This window comes from Sturnira hondurensis, unplaced genomic scaffold (genome assembly GCF_014824575.4).
Source record: "Sturnira hondurensis isolate 20B ecotype Veracruz unplaced genomic scaffold, ASM1482457v3 Scaffold0016462, whole genome shotgun sequence".
Lineage (NCBI taxonomy): Eukaryota > Metazoa > Chordata > Mammalia > Chiroptera > Phyllostomidae > Sturnira > Sturnira hondurensis.
In genome coordinates, this window is record NW_028089093.1 from 8,704,541 (window position 1) to 8,722,627 (window position 18,087).

At 36.3% G+C, this 18,087-nt stretch overlaps 1 protein-coding gene across 1 annotated transcript in view; it reads left to right on the plus strand.

The window, feature by feature from the left end:
• The window catches only part of PCLO (piccolo presynaptic cytomatrix protein), a 371,031-nt gene that overhangs the window by 19,571 nt on the left and 333,373 nt on the right, over positions 1 to 18,087 (plus strand). The window contains exon 3 of the mRNA XM_037066144.1: positions 7,240 to 8,643. Coding sequence (XP_036922039.1) covers positions 7,240 to 8,643 — 1,404 coding nt within the window. The remainder of the gene's footprint in view (positions 1 to 7,239; positions 8,644 to 18,087) is intronic.

An 18,087-nucleotide genomic window follows, 5' to 3' on the forward strand; every position in this document is an offset into this window, starting at 1 on the left:
TGCAGCATGCCTCATGAGTACACATAGTTTATGAGACCTTTAATTGTTTTATCTAATGTAATTTAGTTTTTCATTTTTAAATGAAATACTAGGTAGTTCAGTAAGCTATTCAAATAGTTGCACAAACACTGCCTAATTAGATATATTGTATCCCAGGCTACAAAATGTGTGTGTTAATCAATGGAGGTATAAAAGTTTAAATTTGCTATATGAGAGGCTGTTCAGAAGTGTTAATATATAATGCATGTAAGTTTAGTTTATTGCTTTGGGATTTTCCTCCCTTTTCAGCGGGGGTGGGGGTGCAGGGTCTTCCTTTCTTTATGTGACTGTAATAGAGTACAAATATGTTTTCATGTTTGTGTACCATAATTATTTTGTAAATTGCAGTTTGGCAAAAGTGCCCGTTTTCTTGTTTTGGACTACTCTGAAACTCTGCTTTTATCATTTGATCCTATAATGTGAGGATTTGTGAATGTTATTGCTAGCATTGGGTGAACATTATTATTCCGTGTGAAGGAAAAGGGACCCATTTAGTTTATATTTCACAAGGTTTGTTCGTGGTTGCTGAATTACGCAGCAGAAATTGTAACCCACACAGTTTTGGAGAGAAAATACCCATAACTTCTGGGTGGACTCTGTTAAGTAAAATTGTTTCATCGGATTGCTGGGCGTGTTATCACAGTTCTGAGAAATGCTAGTGTCTAATCTTAACCAGAGTACATTGTGCATTAATATGCATATTTAGAGATGTCACCTACAGTGAGCCATCTGCAGCCAAACTGCTATTAGTGGATGAGGTGGTATGGTTTGGGCAGTCCTTGAATAACAGAAAGCATAATCTCTTATCAAACTTCAGCTTGGTTTCCTCTGTATAATATTATGTATTACCTTGTTATCTAATATGTATCGTATGATTATACTTTCTATGCCATTCAAGATAATATACTATAATATACTATAATATAAATAATAAATATTTGGACATATTTTTTTAAGAAACAGAACAAGAAGTTTAGAATAATTTATCATTAAATAATATCTAAATTTTTCTTAGTATCCAAAACAGGAATAAAAGTAATCATGAGAAGTGGTTACTCTGTTTAGGAGTTTATGTGAGGGGAAGAGAGGAGATAATTGGAAAAAAATGTAAAACATTGAGATTAAATGTTGTGGTTCAAACTATTTTAGTAGGAGGAGGGACAAACTTAATTGATGATGGAATATTAAGTGATAAAGGAGGAAATTCAGTGTGGACCATAAAGGATGGGTGGCAACTAGATATATGGGAGAGAACAAATTGGACTGTGAATTATATAAAGAGAATGAGATGTGGTGAATGCTGGGGCAGGCAGTATACGGGGACTAAATGGTAATCCAAAAAATACAATAAAATCAAATTAAAGCCCTGGCTGGTGTAGCTCAGTGGATTGAGCGCGGGCCTGCGAACCAGAGGATCGAGGTTCGATTCCCAGTCAGGGCACATGCCTGGGTTGCAGGCCGGTTCCCAGCAGGGGACTCACAAGAAACAACCTTACCTTGCATTGATGTTTCTCTCCCTCTCTCCTTCCCCTCTAAAAAGATAAATAAATAAATAAATAATCTTTAAAAAAAAAAGAGAGAGAGAGAATGAGAGTAGTACTTTAATGGAGTAAATGGTACATTTAGATGTCATGATTTGCAGAGAAGTTTGATTGTGATGCATCAAGAGAAGGAACCCAACAGCTTTTGTTTTAAAGGATGAGATGAAAGCATGATTGAAGAAAAGTGACTTGATGGCTAATGTGAATGGTATGTACACCAGCAAATAAAATGTCCGTGTGCTTCTTCTTTTGCTGGTCCATTAGTCCAAGTACTATGGACTACGGTAGGTTGTTGAGCAGAGATTTCATTGTAAGTTTTATATAAATTTTGTCTTTAAAGTTTCCATTTTGGAGCATATTGAAAGATGAATATTAGTCATTAAGCCTTCTGGACATTTTCTTTTTTTTGAGAGGCTTCCATTCAGCGTTGAAGCTAAGTAGATTAATAATAGGCCTGAGCAGGAGTATGCTTTAATTCTGGAACCCCAACATTTGCTAATTCACCTCATTGCTTAGACATATTGAGTTAACTCTCTTGAATGATTATGAAAGAAACACTCTTAAAAGTCAGAACATAACTTTTAGTAATTAATAGTTTTGATATTTTTTGAAAGTGGTACCATTTATTAAAAGTCCATATATGAAGTTCAGTTAAACTTTTAAGTGGGACCTCTTGAAACACCTAAATAAGGCATTCATGATTATACAGCATAGACCTTGGCCAAGAAAATTGTATTACTATATTTTACATCTCCGATACATGACAAAAGGGAACGCAAGGCATGGGTTAAACAGGGAGATGGGAAATAGTAATTATATGCTGATCTGCATTAAAATACAGAGACCTCAGAATTAGCAGAAATCCTGGCTGAGCACTCTCTTAACCCCATGTATACAGCATGTTAAGTCAGAAGACTGAATGAATACCTTATGCCTTTGTCTTGTTCCTTTCCATAGAGCTAATTGAATTACCTCATTAAACAATTGTGTCTCCAGACCTTGAATCTGTAAGGTTGTAGGTGGGGAACACATTAGATGGCTATCTTATTATACTTATATAAAATCTAAAATTTAGTAGTAGTTGAGGTATATTTATCTAATGCAGTTAGTTTTTCACTTTAACACTTGCATATTGAAGGTAAGAGTTTTTCCAGAACACACTGTTACCGTTATAAGCTTCCCTGGTATTGTTTCTTATATTTCTCCCATCATGTCTGGAAGGCATGTGGATGATTAGAGTGCAATATAGTTAGATCTAATAGAGTATAATGTCATGGAGTGGGTGCTACTTATGGTGGGTGACCTGAGTTGTCCATTAAATATGGGTGGAAGCTTCTCTGAACCGCGGCATGGGGAAGAAGTTACAAGGACCAAAATTTTCTAAATTCTCATTCATGGCATCAGAGGAATGAAGACCCAATGATGCAGAACTAGGGGAACCAATAGAATAGACACGGGTACCAGATGGAGTTGGCAGCGAGTATCCAAGGCAATCTGGTAGTAAATTCAGGTTCGTCTCTGCTCACAGTTAGAGATAAACATATATTTTTGGAAGAGAAACAAGGCAGTCATTTTCTCCAGGCAGGGAAAATTTGTATGGTTTGCAGGTGTGGAATTAAGGGGGCACTTTCAGTTTGAATCAAAATGGGGACCCTGGGCAGAGGTGTAGACTAGGGTTCTGGGGAGAATGACATGTAACCAGAAAATGAAGGCAGAGCCTGTCATTCAGGGTAGATGCACAATGGGGATTATCAGAGTAAACACAAAAATGCTGTAGCTTGAAGAGGACAAACCTTTTCAACGAATTTACTTAATTCAAACCAGCCAAAAAAATATTTGTGAACATCTGTCATGTTTTCAAGGGTCAGTTAGACCCCATAGAGCAAGAGAAAGACTTAACACCAGGAAGTCCTTACCAGTTGTTGCTGACAGCATTTGGGGGGATAGAGATCTGGAAATATAATTCAGTAAGTGCTTGCATAAGAACACTAACAAAATTGTGTGTGTGTGTATATAATTTCTTGTAAAACATTAACTTTATTTCCTTAGTTATCGGAGAAGCATTGAGGTTCGAGGGGAAGTGGTTCAAGATAATCCCCTCTGTGGTTGCAGTTCCTTTTAGGTGGAGGTATAAAGTATTTGAGAGATGACAAGGACCAGATGAGGGACAGGGGCTTTGGAAATGTGAGAGAATGGATGGGAAATTACCTGTCACAAGCAGTGCAGACACACTTGAGTGATAAGTGAGAATGCAGTAGCAATGTGACAGGAATTCCACCTCAGGTGACCGAGAGGGCAAAGGCACTGTTCTTACTTTGTATGCTCCCGAAGTGCATTGGCAAAGAGAAGGAGAGGGTGGTTCATGATGTTAGTGCTGGGGTGGGTTGTGGCCCTTTTCACTTTCTCAACGTGTAGGAAGTTTATTTTGTTTTTGTTATTCCTTCCCGGTTGAATCAAGAATTTTGAAAGTTCTGTTTTCAGTACTAGATTGTTAAATACAGAGATAAAAATCATTTCTATTTTCAACAGATTTGGGCAGTAGAATTAAATTAAAAGGATGTTCTTTCTAAAAAAAATCCTAAGAGGATAAAAAGCTTTTCATTTTGTGATAACTGTAGACAATGATTGTAACCTGTGTTCTGGCAGTGAGGGGGAATGTTGAGGGATCAAATGTCTTTTATGTATTGTTTTTCAAAATGAAGGAAATGTGGTCATTAAAATGACAAAAAAATGACACAGTGGAGTCTGTTGTAAAAAAAACAATAAACCCAAGGGTATATTGAGACGAAGTAGAATTCTCTCTTTGTGAAGGGGCAGCCACTTGTGATTGCCCCTCGCTTTTCCTAACTCCCTTATCTGCGTAGGTGGAGATATAGTCATATACATTTATATGAAGAAATGTTGATTTTGTGCCATAGACAGTGTGGAATGTGACTCCCAGTGTTGATATAAGGCATACATTAGACGTGCCATGGGAGTGTTCTAATTTTACAGAGCTTCAAAGGGAGTGAAAGCCTACTGGCTGGCTACACATGAAGCGCCAATGTTCACATTGCAGAGAGACTTAATTTTTTTTATTGTTCAAGTACAGTGTCTTCATTTTCCCCCACCACCACTTTCTCCCACTGCACCTACACCCACCTCCTAAAATTTTAGTGCAGAAACCTAGTGCATCCAGAGATTTTTTTTTGTTGTTGGTGAGGGGGAGAAAGATGGAAATTTGGGAAGAGAGATAGAAGGAATCCTGACAATATCATCATCAGATACTCATTGTATATTTATAATAACCTTGTAATTGTACTATGCATTACCTTATTTATTATCTGACTCTTCATAATGTAGTCTCCATGTGGACAGAAATTTTTGTTTTTTATTTGGTGATGTATGCTAAGTAGAAGTTGTTCAATAAATATTTGAATAAAGAAATAAATATATTTTGCATTTGGCTATGACACTTGCCAAAAAGAGTAAGCGTGATTTAACTATAATCAAAGTGACTGACAGTAGTGGTTTGTGATTTAAAGTGGTTAGTGTAGATACTGATCTGGTGTAATATTTTATAGGAAACATTGATGACAGTGTAGATAAAAATTATGCTTTTAATTATATTTTCATTTTTCTCATCTGGTGGCATGATTATGAGGTGATGTATTGTTGAAAGATGTGGAAGAAAAGCATGAGAAAAATAATTGAACAGTGGGTAGATGCATAATTATAGAGGAGTTTCCTTCCACCAGGAGATAAAATGAGTGACTTATATTCTAGCTCACTTTAGTCATGGTATTTGCAAAGTAGCAATTACTTCATTATGCTTTGGGATTCAATTTTTTTGCATATATGTATATATTTATTTATCTTGTGAAGTGCTTCAAACATACAGAAAGGTAAAGATTAAAATATAACAAATACATTGGTATTCAACACCCATACTGAGAACAAATGTAATGAACACTCAGGTATCTCTCACCCATATTTATCAAATATTTTAATTATACTTTTTGATTCAGATTTTTAAATAGAAATATAACTTGTCAGTTGGAGTTGAACATTTCTTTTAACGTTCTCCAAACAAAAGTTTGCTTTCCATGGGATTGCAAAATAAGCCTTGTTATACTGGTGTATGAGTCTAAATAACTTCAATCCATGTGTTTTCTTTTTAAAGAAAAAAGAAAAACACCTTTCTTTTTTCTTTTTTTCTTTCTTAATCTTAAAAAACATTTTAATGATTAAGGAAAAGATGCAGTATAGGTCTTTTTTTTTCATTAAAAAAGCTTAACAATATAAACTCTAGAATGACAAAGAAATGTTTAAAAGTTTAGAAATGATTAGTTACATTTCTTTGAAAAGTAAATTGCTTTCAAATAAAGAATGTGTTGTTTGCCATCCTAATAACATTTCATGATTTTGTACTATGGACTCTTTTCTGGTACCTATGCTTCATGCATTTACTTTTTCACCATCTACAATAATTATGTGCAAAGAAACACAGTACGAAACTGGTAACATTGATTACTTTGGGTGGAGAAGATTGTGTCATGTAGAATTTGCCATTCTAAATTACTTTGGTACTACCTAAAATTGTGTATAACAAACATATATTATTTTAAAAGGTAAATGCTAATTAACATAGGCACTTTTAAATAATCTCCTGAAATACAGTACTCATTTCAGCAACATCTTTTTTCCACACTGGATGTGATATGAAAAGAGCAGATGCACTTATACCTGGTCATGTGTATGTGTATATGCTTGTGTATGTGTGGTGTGTATCTCACTTACATATGTATCTCATCATTCAAGTAAATATATTGCTCTTTCCAATATATTTATAAACCTATAAACAATATTTTCTCTGTTCAATCATGTTATTTATGCTAATTTGAGGGGATGCCACTATTATTATTATTTTTAAACAGGATGTTCTCTGTTTAACCCAGCATGGTTAACATTTTTTGTTTTTCACACATTTGATTATGTCTCCTTGGAGGGGGAAGTAATGCTCTGCTAATTTAAGAAATTAGCAATGTGTTAATAATTTGACAACCTCCTCTGGGTTATATAATGAAAAACAGTTATGAGCCATCAGTAGAGAAAGTATCTAATGTAACTGATTTATGGAATCTAATGTATGTTATAGTTTTTTATGATACGTGGTTTTCTGTTTTTTGGAGTAATCAAATTTTGAGTAAATCAGAGGCAAAGAATAACAAAATTAATTTTAAAAGAAAAATACAGCTCTGTGTTGTCTTTTTTTCATTTTCTTTTTTTAATTTAAATATTTTTCAAGTACAGTTTTCTGTTTATTACTCCCATCCCATCCCGCTCCCTGTGCTCCCCCCTCCCTCCCATTTCCACCCTTCTCAGTTGTTGTCCATGTATCCTTTATACATGTTTCTCTAAATCCCTCCCCTATTTCCCCTGAAATTTCTTCCCCTGTGTTGAGTCTTTTTCTTTTTCTTTTCCTTAAAGTATAGAGTGGTTAGGTCTCTGAGGTTCATTAATTATATTTTAATGTAATTATCACTTGAATAAAATTTAATTTAAATAATTTGATCTATATGTTTTTCATGAGAGACGTAGTTTCACATGGTGCCAAGCATTTTGAAAATGTTTTTACATTGTTTTTATCTCAATGGCCATTGTTTTACTTTATTTCTAGGTGAAAGAGTGGCTCTGTTTAAACTGTCAGATGCAAAGAGCTCTAGGTGGTGACCTGGCTCCAGTTCCATCATCACCCCAGCCCAAACCGAAGATAGCCCCAGTTGCCCCTGCATCAGTGGTGAGCAAACCATCCCCACAGTCACAGCAGATTTCTCCAAAGAAGGATGCTGCACCAAAGCAGGATACCTCAAAGGCACCTGAGTCTAAAAAGCCCCCACCACTAGTGAAGCAACCAACCCTTCATGGTTCTCCCCCAGTCCCAACCAAGCAGCCTCCTGTGGCAGAGTCATCCAAGCCAGCCCCACCCAAAGAGCCTTCTGTCCCGTCTGAGCAGGTCAAGGTCCCCATGGCTGATGATAAACCAAAGCAGCCCAAGACGGCAAAGTCAGGCACAGACATTGTGTCTTCTTCGTCAACAGCAACAAGATCTGATATTCCGAGCTCCAAAGTACAGTTGCAGGATCAAGAGAAAACCACTGTTCCTCTAAAACCAGACTCAGCCAAACCTTCACAGAGTTTTCCACCAACAGGAGAAAAAGTCACCCCATTAGATTCTAAAGTCATACCTCGACCTGCATCAGATTCAAAAATTATTTCACATCCTGGACCTAGTATGGAGAGCAAAGGTCAGAAACAAGTTGATCCAGTTCAAAAGAAGGAAGAACCCAAGAAAGCACAAACCAAAATCAGCCCTAAGCCAGATGCTAAGCCCGTGCCAAAAGGGTCACCCACACCTCCGGGCCCAAGATCTACCACTGGCCAAACTGCCCCCCCATCTCAACAGCCACCAAAGCCTCAGGAGCAGTCAAGACGTTTTAGTCTGAATCTGGGAGGTATTGCTGATGCTCCTAAATCACAGCCCACCACTCCTCAGGAAACTGTGACTGGGAAACTCTTTGGGTTTGGAGCATCAATCTTCAGCCAGGCATCAACTCTAATCTCCACAGCAGGCCAGCCTGGATCTCATTCACAAAGTGGGCCAGGGGGCCCAGCGAAACAAGTCTCTTCTCCTTCCCAGCCACCTCCTCCTCAGGGGCCACCCAAATCTACCAGTCAGGCACCACCAGCACCTGCAAAGGCTGTCCCTGTGAAAAAAGAAACAAAAGCTCCAGGAGCTGAAAAGTTAGAGCCCAAAGCTGAACAAGTTCCATCAGTAAAAAGAACAGAAACAGAAAAGAAGCCCCTGCCTGTTAAGGATAGCAAACCTTCAACCGTTGAGCCTCAGAGGGCCGTCCAACCCCCCAAACTGGAGAAAACCCCCAAACCAGAGTCAGCCTGTCCTCTCTGCAAAACTGGACTCAACATAGGTTCCCAGGATCCCCCTAACTTCAACACGTGCACTGAATGCAAGAACCAAGTGTGCAACCTCTGTGGATTTAACCCTACTCCGCACCTGACTGAGGTAGGCAACACTTGTATTACATATGGATGTGAGTTTATTGTATATATTATTAAATATTTTGTTAACCTATTTCTGAGCAGAAAATACATTTTCAGTAAAGAAAGTGAATCGACATTAATATCTTCGAACAAGTTTTAATTACTTTTGTATAGGTTTACGTACCTGCTAGAAGTTCGTGTCATTTTTGCTTTTCTGGGTTGATGCACTGGAAGCAAGAAGATGAAATAAGCTGACAATTTAAGATAACAATTATCTCAGTTCTTCATGAATGAACTATCTGTAGCTTTGGAGGACTATCTGGTTTTCACTAATCCACAGCAAATAAGAGAAGTAATTTACTATTTCCAATCTTTCTAATCCTTTCAGTGTCTTTAATACATAGAAAAGATGTTTGATTGGTTGCAGACCCATAAATGACATGAGATCTGTTCTTTCACAAAAATGGCTAAGACCTTTGCGAAGGTAGTGATATTGTCTCCCAGAAAATGTCAGTTTAAGTATATTGTATCTAGCTCTGTTTGAGAACTGTTGTAAGGACAAATAGGTATGGATTTAGCCGACTAATGTCAAGGAACTTTTTTTTAATGGAACAAGAATAATTGTTCCACAAAGTAAATGACCAAAAAACAGATAGCCACTCTCTACCTAACATAGTTATAAAAGAATGAATCTGCGGGCCTTAGTAGTGTGTTAGAGCTACTAGAATTTTGGATCTTGGGAGACTGATGGGTTAAGTGATAGCTGCTGACTTAGATAAGTAACAACGTTTTAATAAATATTTTGGGATTAAATTTTAAGTAATTGTTCATTGCTTTTACAAAAATTAAAAATACGTAAGTATTATTTCACTCTCCTTGACTTTTTAATACATTAGAATGAAAAATTAAACAGGTTTTTAGCAACTATACAAAAGGAACTTAGGGGTTTTTGCTGTCATTTTCAAGGTTTTTTTAAGAATAAGCCATACGCTATTTTTATTTTTTTACCTTTGAAAGATATTAAGTTGTTTCAATATTACTAACACTGTGTGGAAATATTGTCTGTATAGACTTAAGCAGGTTTTTATTCTCTTTAACTGTGATGAATAATGTTAACTAAGATTATTTTAAAAGTAAGTAAAATTTGGTTTCTTTCAGTATGTTGTGAGTGGTAACAACTCTAGTTATCACAGTAATATTTTCAGAGGAGTTGCTTTTGGTTGTTAATTAATGAGGAGGGAATTTTGGTTTTCACAGTAAGCAGTTTCTCAAATAATGTTTCCTTCAATGTCCTTTCGTTATAATGTTGATGGAAGAAAAAAAATGGATTCTTAGCCAGAGCCATTGTCTATGTGGAGTTTGCACATTCTTCTCGTGTCTGCTGAGGTTTTCCCTGGAGCCTTCAGTTTTCTTCCAGATCCCAAAGATGTGCACGTTAGGTGAACTGGTGTGTCAGCCTTGAACCAGTGTGAGTGAGTGTGGGTGTGTGTTAGTGCACCCTTGGATGGAAGTGTGTCCTGCCCTGAGTGGGTCCCACCTTGCCTTCTGAGCTGGGATGAGTTCTGGCAATTAAAACCCTGAACTGAATAAATAGGTTGGAAAATCTTGGTCTTAACTTTTTATTAATCTTTCTTAAATGTATGTATAACTCACATTTATTTTAGTGTTTAATATTAGAAGTGTTTGGGTCTTTATTTAGAAGTCTGGCGATGTTTTTGTGACCAGAAATATGCTGTGGGAACTTAACTCGTGTTTATAAGTTAATCTAGGGTAAAATTTATTTTGTTATATGTTGTTTGCTTGAGGTTGCAGTTTCTAAGAACCTAGGGACATCATTAAGTGAGGAATTACTGTACAACTGTATTAATTTCATAGATTTAGAAAATTGTACCATTTAATGAGCAGCCATATAGTATCAACACCATGGAGTTAATTTAAATAGTTGCAAAACAGCCCTGGCTGGTGTAGCTCAGTGGATTGAGTGTGGGCTGTGAACCAGTTCGATTCCCAGTCGGGGCATATGCCTGGGTTGCGGGCCAGGTCCCCAGTGGGGGCCACATGAGAGGCAACCACACATTGATGTTTCTGTCTCTCTTCCTTCTTTCCCCTTTGTCTAAAAAAATAAATAAAATCTTAAAAAGATATTTGCAAAACAAACTATACCACTAAAACTAAACCGATAATGTCTGTGTTTAAAGTGATTTTGGGTAAACTAAAAACATACGTCTGTGTTGCAGAGGGATAACTATAACGTACATACATGTGTATGTATTTAGATGTATACATTTGGACCAACTTTGTCGGTGTCTGGAGGTACGAAATGAGAGCCCTGAGTAGAGACACAATAAACCTTTCACAAAAATCATTGATTTTTTTTGTGCATTTGTCAATTATATTTTAGGGGTGGTAATTTAGAAAGACTTCTTGAATAAAGTAGAGAATTACCTAGGCCATAGATGGAATTTTAATAGTTTGAAAATATAAATGGTTTCAAGTTTTTAAATGGTTTTGGGTGAAGTATAATTCTAAATATGATCAGTGAAATTTAGACAATCTGTCATTGTTCAGATTTTTGTGGTAATTTCTTTGAATTTGGAAGATCATGTTTCAGAGGAGAAAAAATTTTGATGTAACATTGGCTGACCGGGCGTCAAGGGAGCGAGTAATAAAGATGAGTTGGTCCATGTCCAAATAGTTTTTATTATTATTACCTAAAGAACTTTAGAGAACTGGATGAAGGGGTTAGTTGAAGAGAAAGGCACATTTTATTTGCATATGTGTGTGTGCATACATATACATATATAGCCAGGAAATTGTAAGTGTGGTATATAGGCTTAACTTGTGTTGCTGTCCCCAGTATTCATACTACTAATTGCTCTTTATTTTGAATGATTAGAAAAGTATATCTCCTCCTTGATTCTTGTTTTGTTTTTATGGTTTCTTTATTCTGTATGTGATATTTTCCTTGTGATCCAGTATTGTCACTGTAGTTTTTTAGAAAACACATTCTAGTTTCAAATCTTACGCCTGGAATATAAAGATATGGTATTCTTTATGAAAGGATCAAACCATTTCCATTTATTTTTCTAATAAAACACAAGTAACTCTACTATAAGCCTCTGCTTCCACTGCACTAATCACTGCGAGGCATGACTTCTTTTTGTGCTGGTGCCACTCCACCCTCCCCTGTAGCCGTTCTGCTCCTGTGGTGGCCAGAGAGCCAGTGCTACTTTGTCATGGGTTACGGAGCTATCCACAGCATTTCTCCTTCCTCCACCCGTTAATCAGACACACCTGTCTCTGGGGTTGTTTCCTGTGTTTCACACTCAGCATCCCCCACAACACCTGTGGAGAGCCAAGGCCGCCTACAGGGCCCTGGGGTGTAGCCAGGCTGCAGCTTAAGCCTTATGGTTTACCTGTTTGTTGCCCAGTTTGTATAAATGATACTATAATTCTTTAACCTCTGCTAGGAAGGAATGGTTATTTTAGGCTTTAATTTCTGTCAATTCAGGGAGTATCTTACCTTGGAAGAAGTTTTAAAAATAGCTGTAAGGCTTTCTGAAAAAGGTAGATTATAGAATTTGGAAGCATGGTAAGAAAAACAGCCTAAATTGGCAAGCAATTTACCTAGTGAATTTTAATCCTTCTGATTCAGTTGAAATGGAAAAATGAGTCAAAATACTCATAGTGGGTATTTATTTTATTGGGTTACTGTCCTGTTTAAAAGTAACTTTTCACTACACAAATAAGACTTAAATTATGTCTCCTCAGGTTTCAGGGGCTCCTAGAATCATACCTTTGCTTTTTAGTAAGATAATTAGGCATGGCCTAAATGATGGAGGAATAGCCAGCATATATTTGTCACTTTGCTTCTACTGAAACTTGTCACTAGGCAACAAATGGGCCTCTTGAGCCAATTAAGACACAGTATAGAGTAAAGATCCCTTCAGATCACTACTCTCCAGCCAGGGAGGCTTCTTCGTTCCCTGTCGGGCAGAGGGCCCAGCGGGCACACGCTGCATTTCTTAGTTTGGCCAACATGTGATACATGCCATCATTTTAAAGATCATTATGTAAGACTTTGAAATCATATATCTGTTACTAAAAAAGCATTTAAGCTCACACAATATATATATATATATATATATATATATATATATGAAAAATTAGAGACTGAAAGAATGATGAAAATTAATATGGAGAAAAGAATTCTGATTAGTTTCGGAAGAATTGCATTTGATGGAGATCTGCATTTTGAGTAAAAAATTCTGTCCTGTATGTCAAAAGGGACACTTGATGGCACTTTCTGACTGACATACAAAATTGGTCGATTCGTATGTAGAAACAAAATTTTTAGGAGAAATTTGATGTTACATTTTTATTAAGTGATATTTAGTTGAAAAATCAAATGTGGATCTAAGATAGAAACAGTTTTTTAAACAAATGTAAACAAAACAGTAATTGCTTCATTGGCTTTTTAATGCATTTTACATAGTTAATATTCTACTCTACATAATAGTTCTATATCCCAATATTAACATGTGATTAGATATCATTAAGTGATTCTTAAATATTATATACAATGACCAAGTACTACTCAGTATTATGGACATGTGTTTTTTCATACGCATTGTCCATATATGAAGGATTTGGGTAATTTCATTTTTTTAATTTTAAATAAGATGAACATGTTTGGATATAAATAGTTGTATTTTTAACTGCATCCCAAGAAACACTGTTTAATACTAGGCTTACCAAATTAGGGGATAAGGACCTTGAAGTATCAGATTCTCTCTGGAGATGAGATAGCAGTTGACATTGTCACTACTAGCTTATGTGATTGCTTTGATACTGCAGCCTCTCCAAACTTGAATAATATCATTAAAAATAGTATTTGTTAGTTTGGAACTCTAAAAGTGTTATAGTGTTGTTCCTTTGACTTGTATTTCTTTGATTACCATAAATTTTATTTAGATACAAAACATAAACAGATAATTCTCATTATAATCCAAACAACATATTGTTTAGACATTGTAGGATAAGGTAAACTGATATCAATAATATGGCTATTTTTAAAAAAACTTTATTGGGGCCAGTATTTGACGAAGCATATGTGCAAGGCATTCTACCACACACTTTACTCACAGCAACCACCGGTAGATCTCACAGCTATTTTAGAGAGCAGGAGAATGAATACAGAGGTGTAGTTGTCAAGCCACAGACACGATTCAGAGGCTGAGCCAGTGCACTCTCCCGTACTATGTTCTAGTAGCCAGGGAACTAGGTAAAATCGACACTTGTTCTGTGCTCTCCTACCTGTAAGGTGTGTCAGCTGGTAATTAGTAAGGCTTTAATAAAACAGTTTCATAATATGTGCATCATAACCAAGTAGCATCTGGGGCCCACAGGATAATGGTGGCTGTATTACATGCTTGAATTTGTAAGAACAGGCAGATTAAGAGGTTCAGAAGCATAGAAGCCAGCTTCGTTGCACCAGTTTTCTTCCCAGTTAAGTCCACTGATTGGTCAGCATTTATAGGTGAAAGCATCTGGCTGAATCATGAAATGATGTCCCTGCCTTCTTTTATTTAAAAAAAATTGTCATGAGAGAGCGAGAGAGAGAGAGAGAGAGAGAGAGCGAAAGAGAGGAGAGAAAGAGATATCTGTTACTCACGTATTCATTGGTTGCTTCTTGTGAGTACCCTGACCAGAGATTGAACCCCCACAACCTTGGTGTACTGGGATGATGCTCGAGTCAGCTGAGGCCATGGCACTTCCAGCCTTTTAATATAATGAGTGTGAGAGCATAAAATATACTTGCTACAGCTGCAAGAAATACTATTTTATTCCTGCCAGTGCATACAAAAAATTTACTCCCTGAAAAAGATGAACATCAATGTTTCCCATTGGTGTTTGTTAGTGGTAGTTGTTAATCTCTTCCTTCTGCCCACATTTTTGTGTAGCCTCCTCTCTTACATTCTCGGGAGTGGAATTGCTAAACCGTAGGTTATGTGTATTTTACATTGGTTCTCCACAGCAGTGGTATTAATTCATATTCTGACCAGGCCTGCATGCTGCTGTTTCTTTAGACATGCATTGTCTGATAAGATAGCCACTGGACAATATGGCTAATGAGCACTGTGGCTAGTTCAGATAAAAATTAAGTGCAAAAAACACATTGGATTTCAAAAACTTAACATGCAGAAGTGTAAAATACCTCATTAATAATTTTATGTTGATTACTTTTATATAAGACTTTTCCTCCTTAAATATTGCCGTTGCTACTGCTTTTTCATTAAGTAACTACATTTGCATATGCATACACAATGGTATCCTGCTGTGTAGGACATAATTCTTTCTTTACAAGGAAAACAAGACTATGTATTGCTTCCAGAGCTCTGTCTCCTCACGTTAGGCAAGATAGCTGGGGTTTTTTGTACCTTCTACTAAGCATATTCTACTAAGGTGTTTGGACTCTCATCTCAAGAGAGATACTGCTGATGTCTGGCCTGGCCCGGCCCGTGGGAGCAGTATTCTCATGTACTGTTAATTATCAGTAAGAAACACATATGGTATTTATTAGCATCAGGGTATCTTCTGTTCACTACTGACCCCTCTGGTTCCAAATATTTTCTTTTTTAGTTCTTTTTTTTTTCCTCTTTTAGTTCTTTGCAGAACTCTTGGGTTTCAGTAGTCTCCCTGTGGCCTTGGGTGAAGAAGAATCATCATTTTTAAAGTCAGTTGCTACCAGCAGACTCAGCAATACAGAATATTAGAGCTTCAATATATCATCTGAGCCACATGTTTTCTGGCTTTCTTTCTTTTCTTGATGGCCATTTAGTTTACTTCTAAATTTATTTTACTCTATTCTAATAACTTGAATTACAAAAGTAGCATTCCTTATAATAGGCCAGAAAGTAATAAAGTTTCTGGAGAAAAATGAGTATCTTCCTCTTCTGCGTGTGCTTCATGTTAATGATTTGCATCTATTTTGACATGTTGGTTTTTGTTGTTGTTTTGCTTTTGGATTTTTATAATGGTTATACAAACAGTAAAAATGTAGAAAAAAATGAATTTTTTAAGAAAAGATTTATGGATGGGATGGGAGTAATAGAATACTGTAGTTAAAAAATAATTAAATAAAACAAAAAAAGAAAAGGTTTATGGGATAGTTATGTTTTTTAAAGTAATGTATTTATTTTGAGCTGAGCATGTGAATAAATACATATTTTTGGTTGTTGATGCCTTTATCTCTATTTTTTTAATTTTTAAGTTTATTTTTGAATTTACAGCAAGAGAAGAAAAGGAGGGGGTAGAGATGGGGGGAGGAGAGAGAGAGATTGAGGCAGAAAACAGGCAGAAATATCAATTTGTCATTCCACTTACTTATTTATGCATTCATTGGGTGTTTCCTGTATGTGCTCTGACCGGAGGTCAAACTTGCAACCTTGGTATATTGGGATGATGCTCTAACCTCCTGAGCTCCCCAATCTGCATGGTTGATGCCTTTATTGATACTTAAAGATCAAGATGGAGTTAAAACAGGAAGATAAAAAAATACTAGTCTTGGTGCGGCTTCTTCTTTATACCCTTAGTAGTAGGAGTTCTGTTCAGCTAGTCTTCACATGGTTCTCCAGGGTTATTGTTCTGAATTCAATTGTAATTTTGATGTGGTCACAGGAGAAGGTGAGCCTTCTCCTACTCTGCCATCTTGACCAGAATTTACCTACTCTGCCATCTTGACCAGAAGCCTACATATTTTTTATTGAGTTCTTTTTTTTTTTTTTACAAAACTTCATACATTGGACAGTCTTTCAAGTGAACACTCATTGATTTACCTCATTCTATTTATGATTAAATAGCTGTACAGCATTTGAAATAACTACATAAGATGAATTCATTCATTCTACAAAAATGTTGTGAGTCTACAATATGCCAAGCATGGATTTTGTGAGTCCATTGCATGTCAAGTACCTGGCACTATGGAACTTATGTTCTAGTGAGGTAGAGAAAATGTACTTACAAATGTATTATTCAAGAAAAATAATACATTTGTAAATAAAATTGTATATAATAAGGTGATAAGTACTGTAAAAAAACTTTGCATTATGGGGGATGGGCAAGTTGGCCTTTTAGTATAGGACTTTAACCAACTTTTAAAATTTATTTTACCACATAATCTTTTTATTTATTCAGCAGAACTAGTGTTCTAGAAAATAGTTATTGCACAAGAAATGGTATTTGTAATGTTAAAAACTTTTATTTTTATTTTTGTAATTGAGTTGTTGGAATCTTAACTCTTTTTTTTAAAGATTTTATTTATTTATTTTTAGAGAAGGGAAGGGAGGGAAAAAGAGAGGGAGAAAGAGGCAACCACATCAATGTGTGGTTGCCTCTGGTGCTGCCCCAACTGGGCACCTGGTCTGCTACCCAAGAATGTGCCCTAGACTGGGAATTGAACCAGCAACCCCTTGATTGCAGGTTGGCATCAGCCACCAAGCCAACCAGCCAGGGCTAAATGTTAAAAACTTCTAAATTAATACCTTCATCTTTTTATTTCTAGACTTTTTAATTTTGCCTCCAGAGTCATAAATTATAGTGTCTAGGAAAATTTCCTCTTAAAATGTATCATACTCAGTCCATATTCAGCATATCCTATGTTGGAATCATCATTTTCCTTGCGTTCTTCTTCCCGTATCTCCTGTCATACTGAAAAGCATCACAACTCCCGAGAATCATCCAGACTTCAAGCAGTGGCTTTTAATTATGATCAATTCTACCTGCTAACAGTATCTCTGTTCTCTTATCTCCTCATCTTCACATGACAGCTTTGTTCCAGTCTTTATTTATCATCTGTCAATGCCATAGACCCCAAAAGCTTACCCTTATGTTACCATTTATGATCACAACTTTGTAAAACGGGGTGACTGGACTAATGATCTCTGAGCTTCCTTCCACTGTTAATCTCTATAGTTTTAAAGTCTACCCATCCAGTTAGCTTGAATTTGTGGATTTTGGGGGGTTAAAATAATTTTTAGGCTATGGAAGATAACCTCAGAATATACATACAGATATGGGTGGTAGGTATTTTCACTGATTAAATCTTGTCTTTCATAAAAAGGTGGAGTAAGCATTTCTAGGAGCATACGTGCTATTTGTTTTAATGCAGTGGTGCTCAGATTTTATTGTTTGTGAAGATCCCAGGGTGAGATTGTGGAAATGCAGTCTTCTTGTTTACCATGTTCTACAGAATCCCTGAATCTGTTCTTGTGTAGGACAGTATCTCATACCATGAGCAAAGTATATGGTTTCAGTCCTCCATAGCTTCACAGTTGCACTAACACCCTGTACTTCTCTGCATCTTTATCTTCTATCCATTCTTTGAGATTCATTATTTCCCTCTGACCCCCTACTTCATGTTCTATGCTCTAGTCAGCCCTTTCGTATAGTATTGCAATTGTCTGTT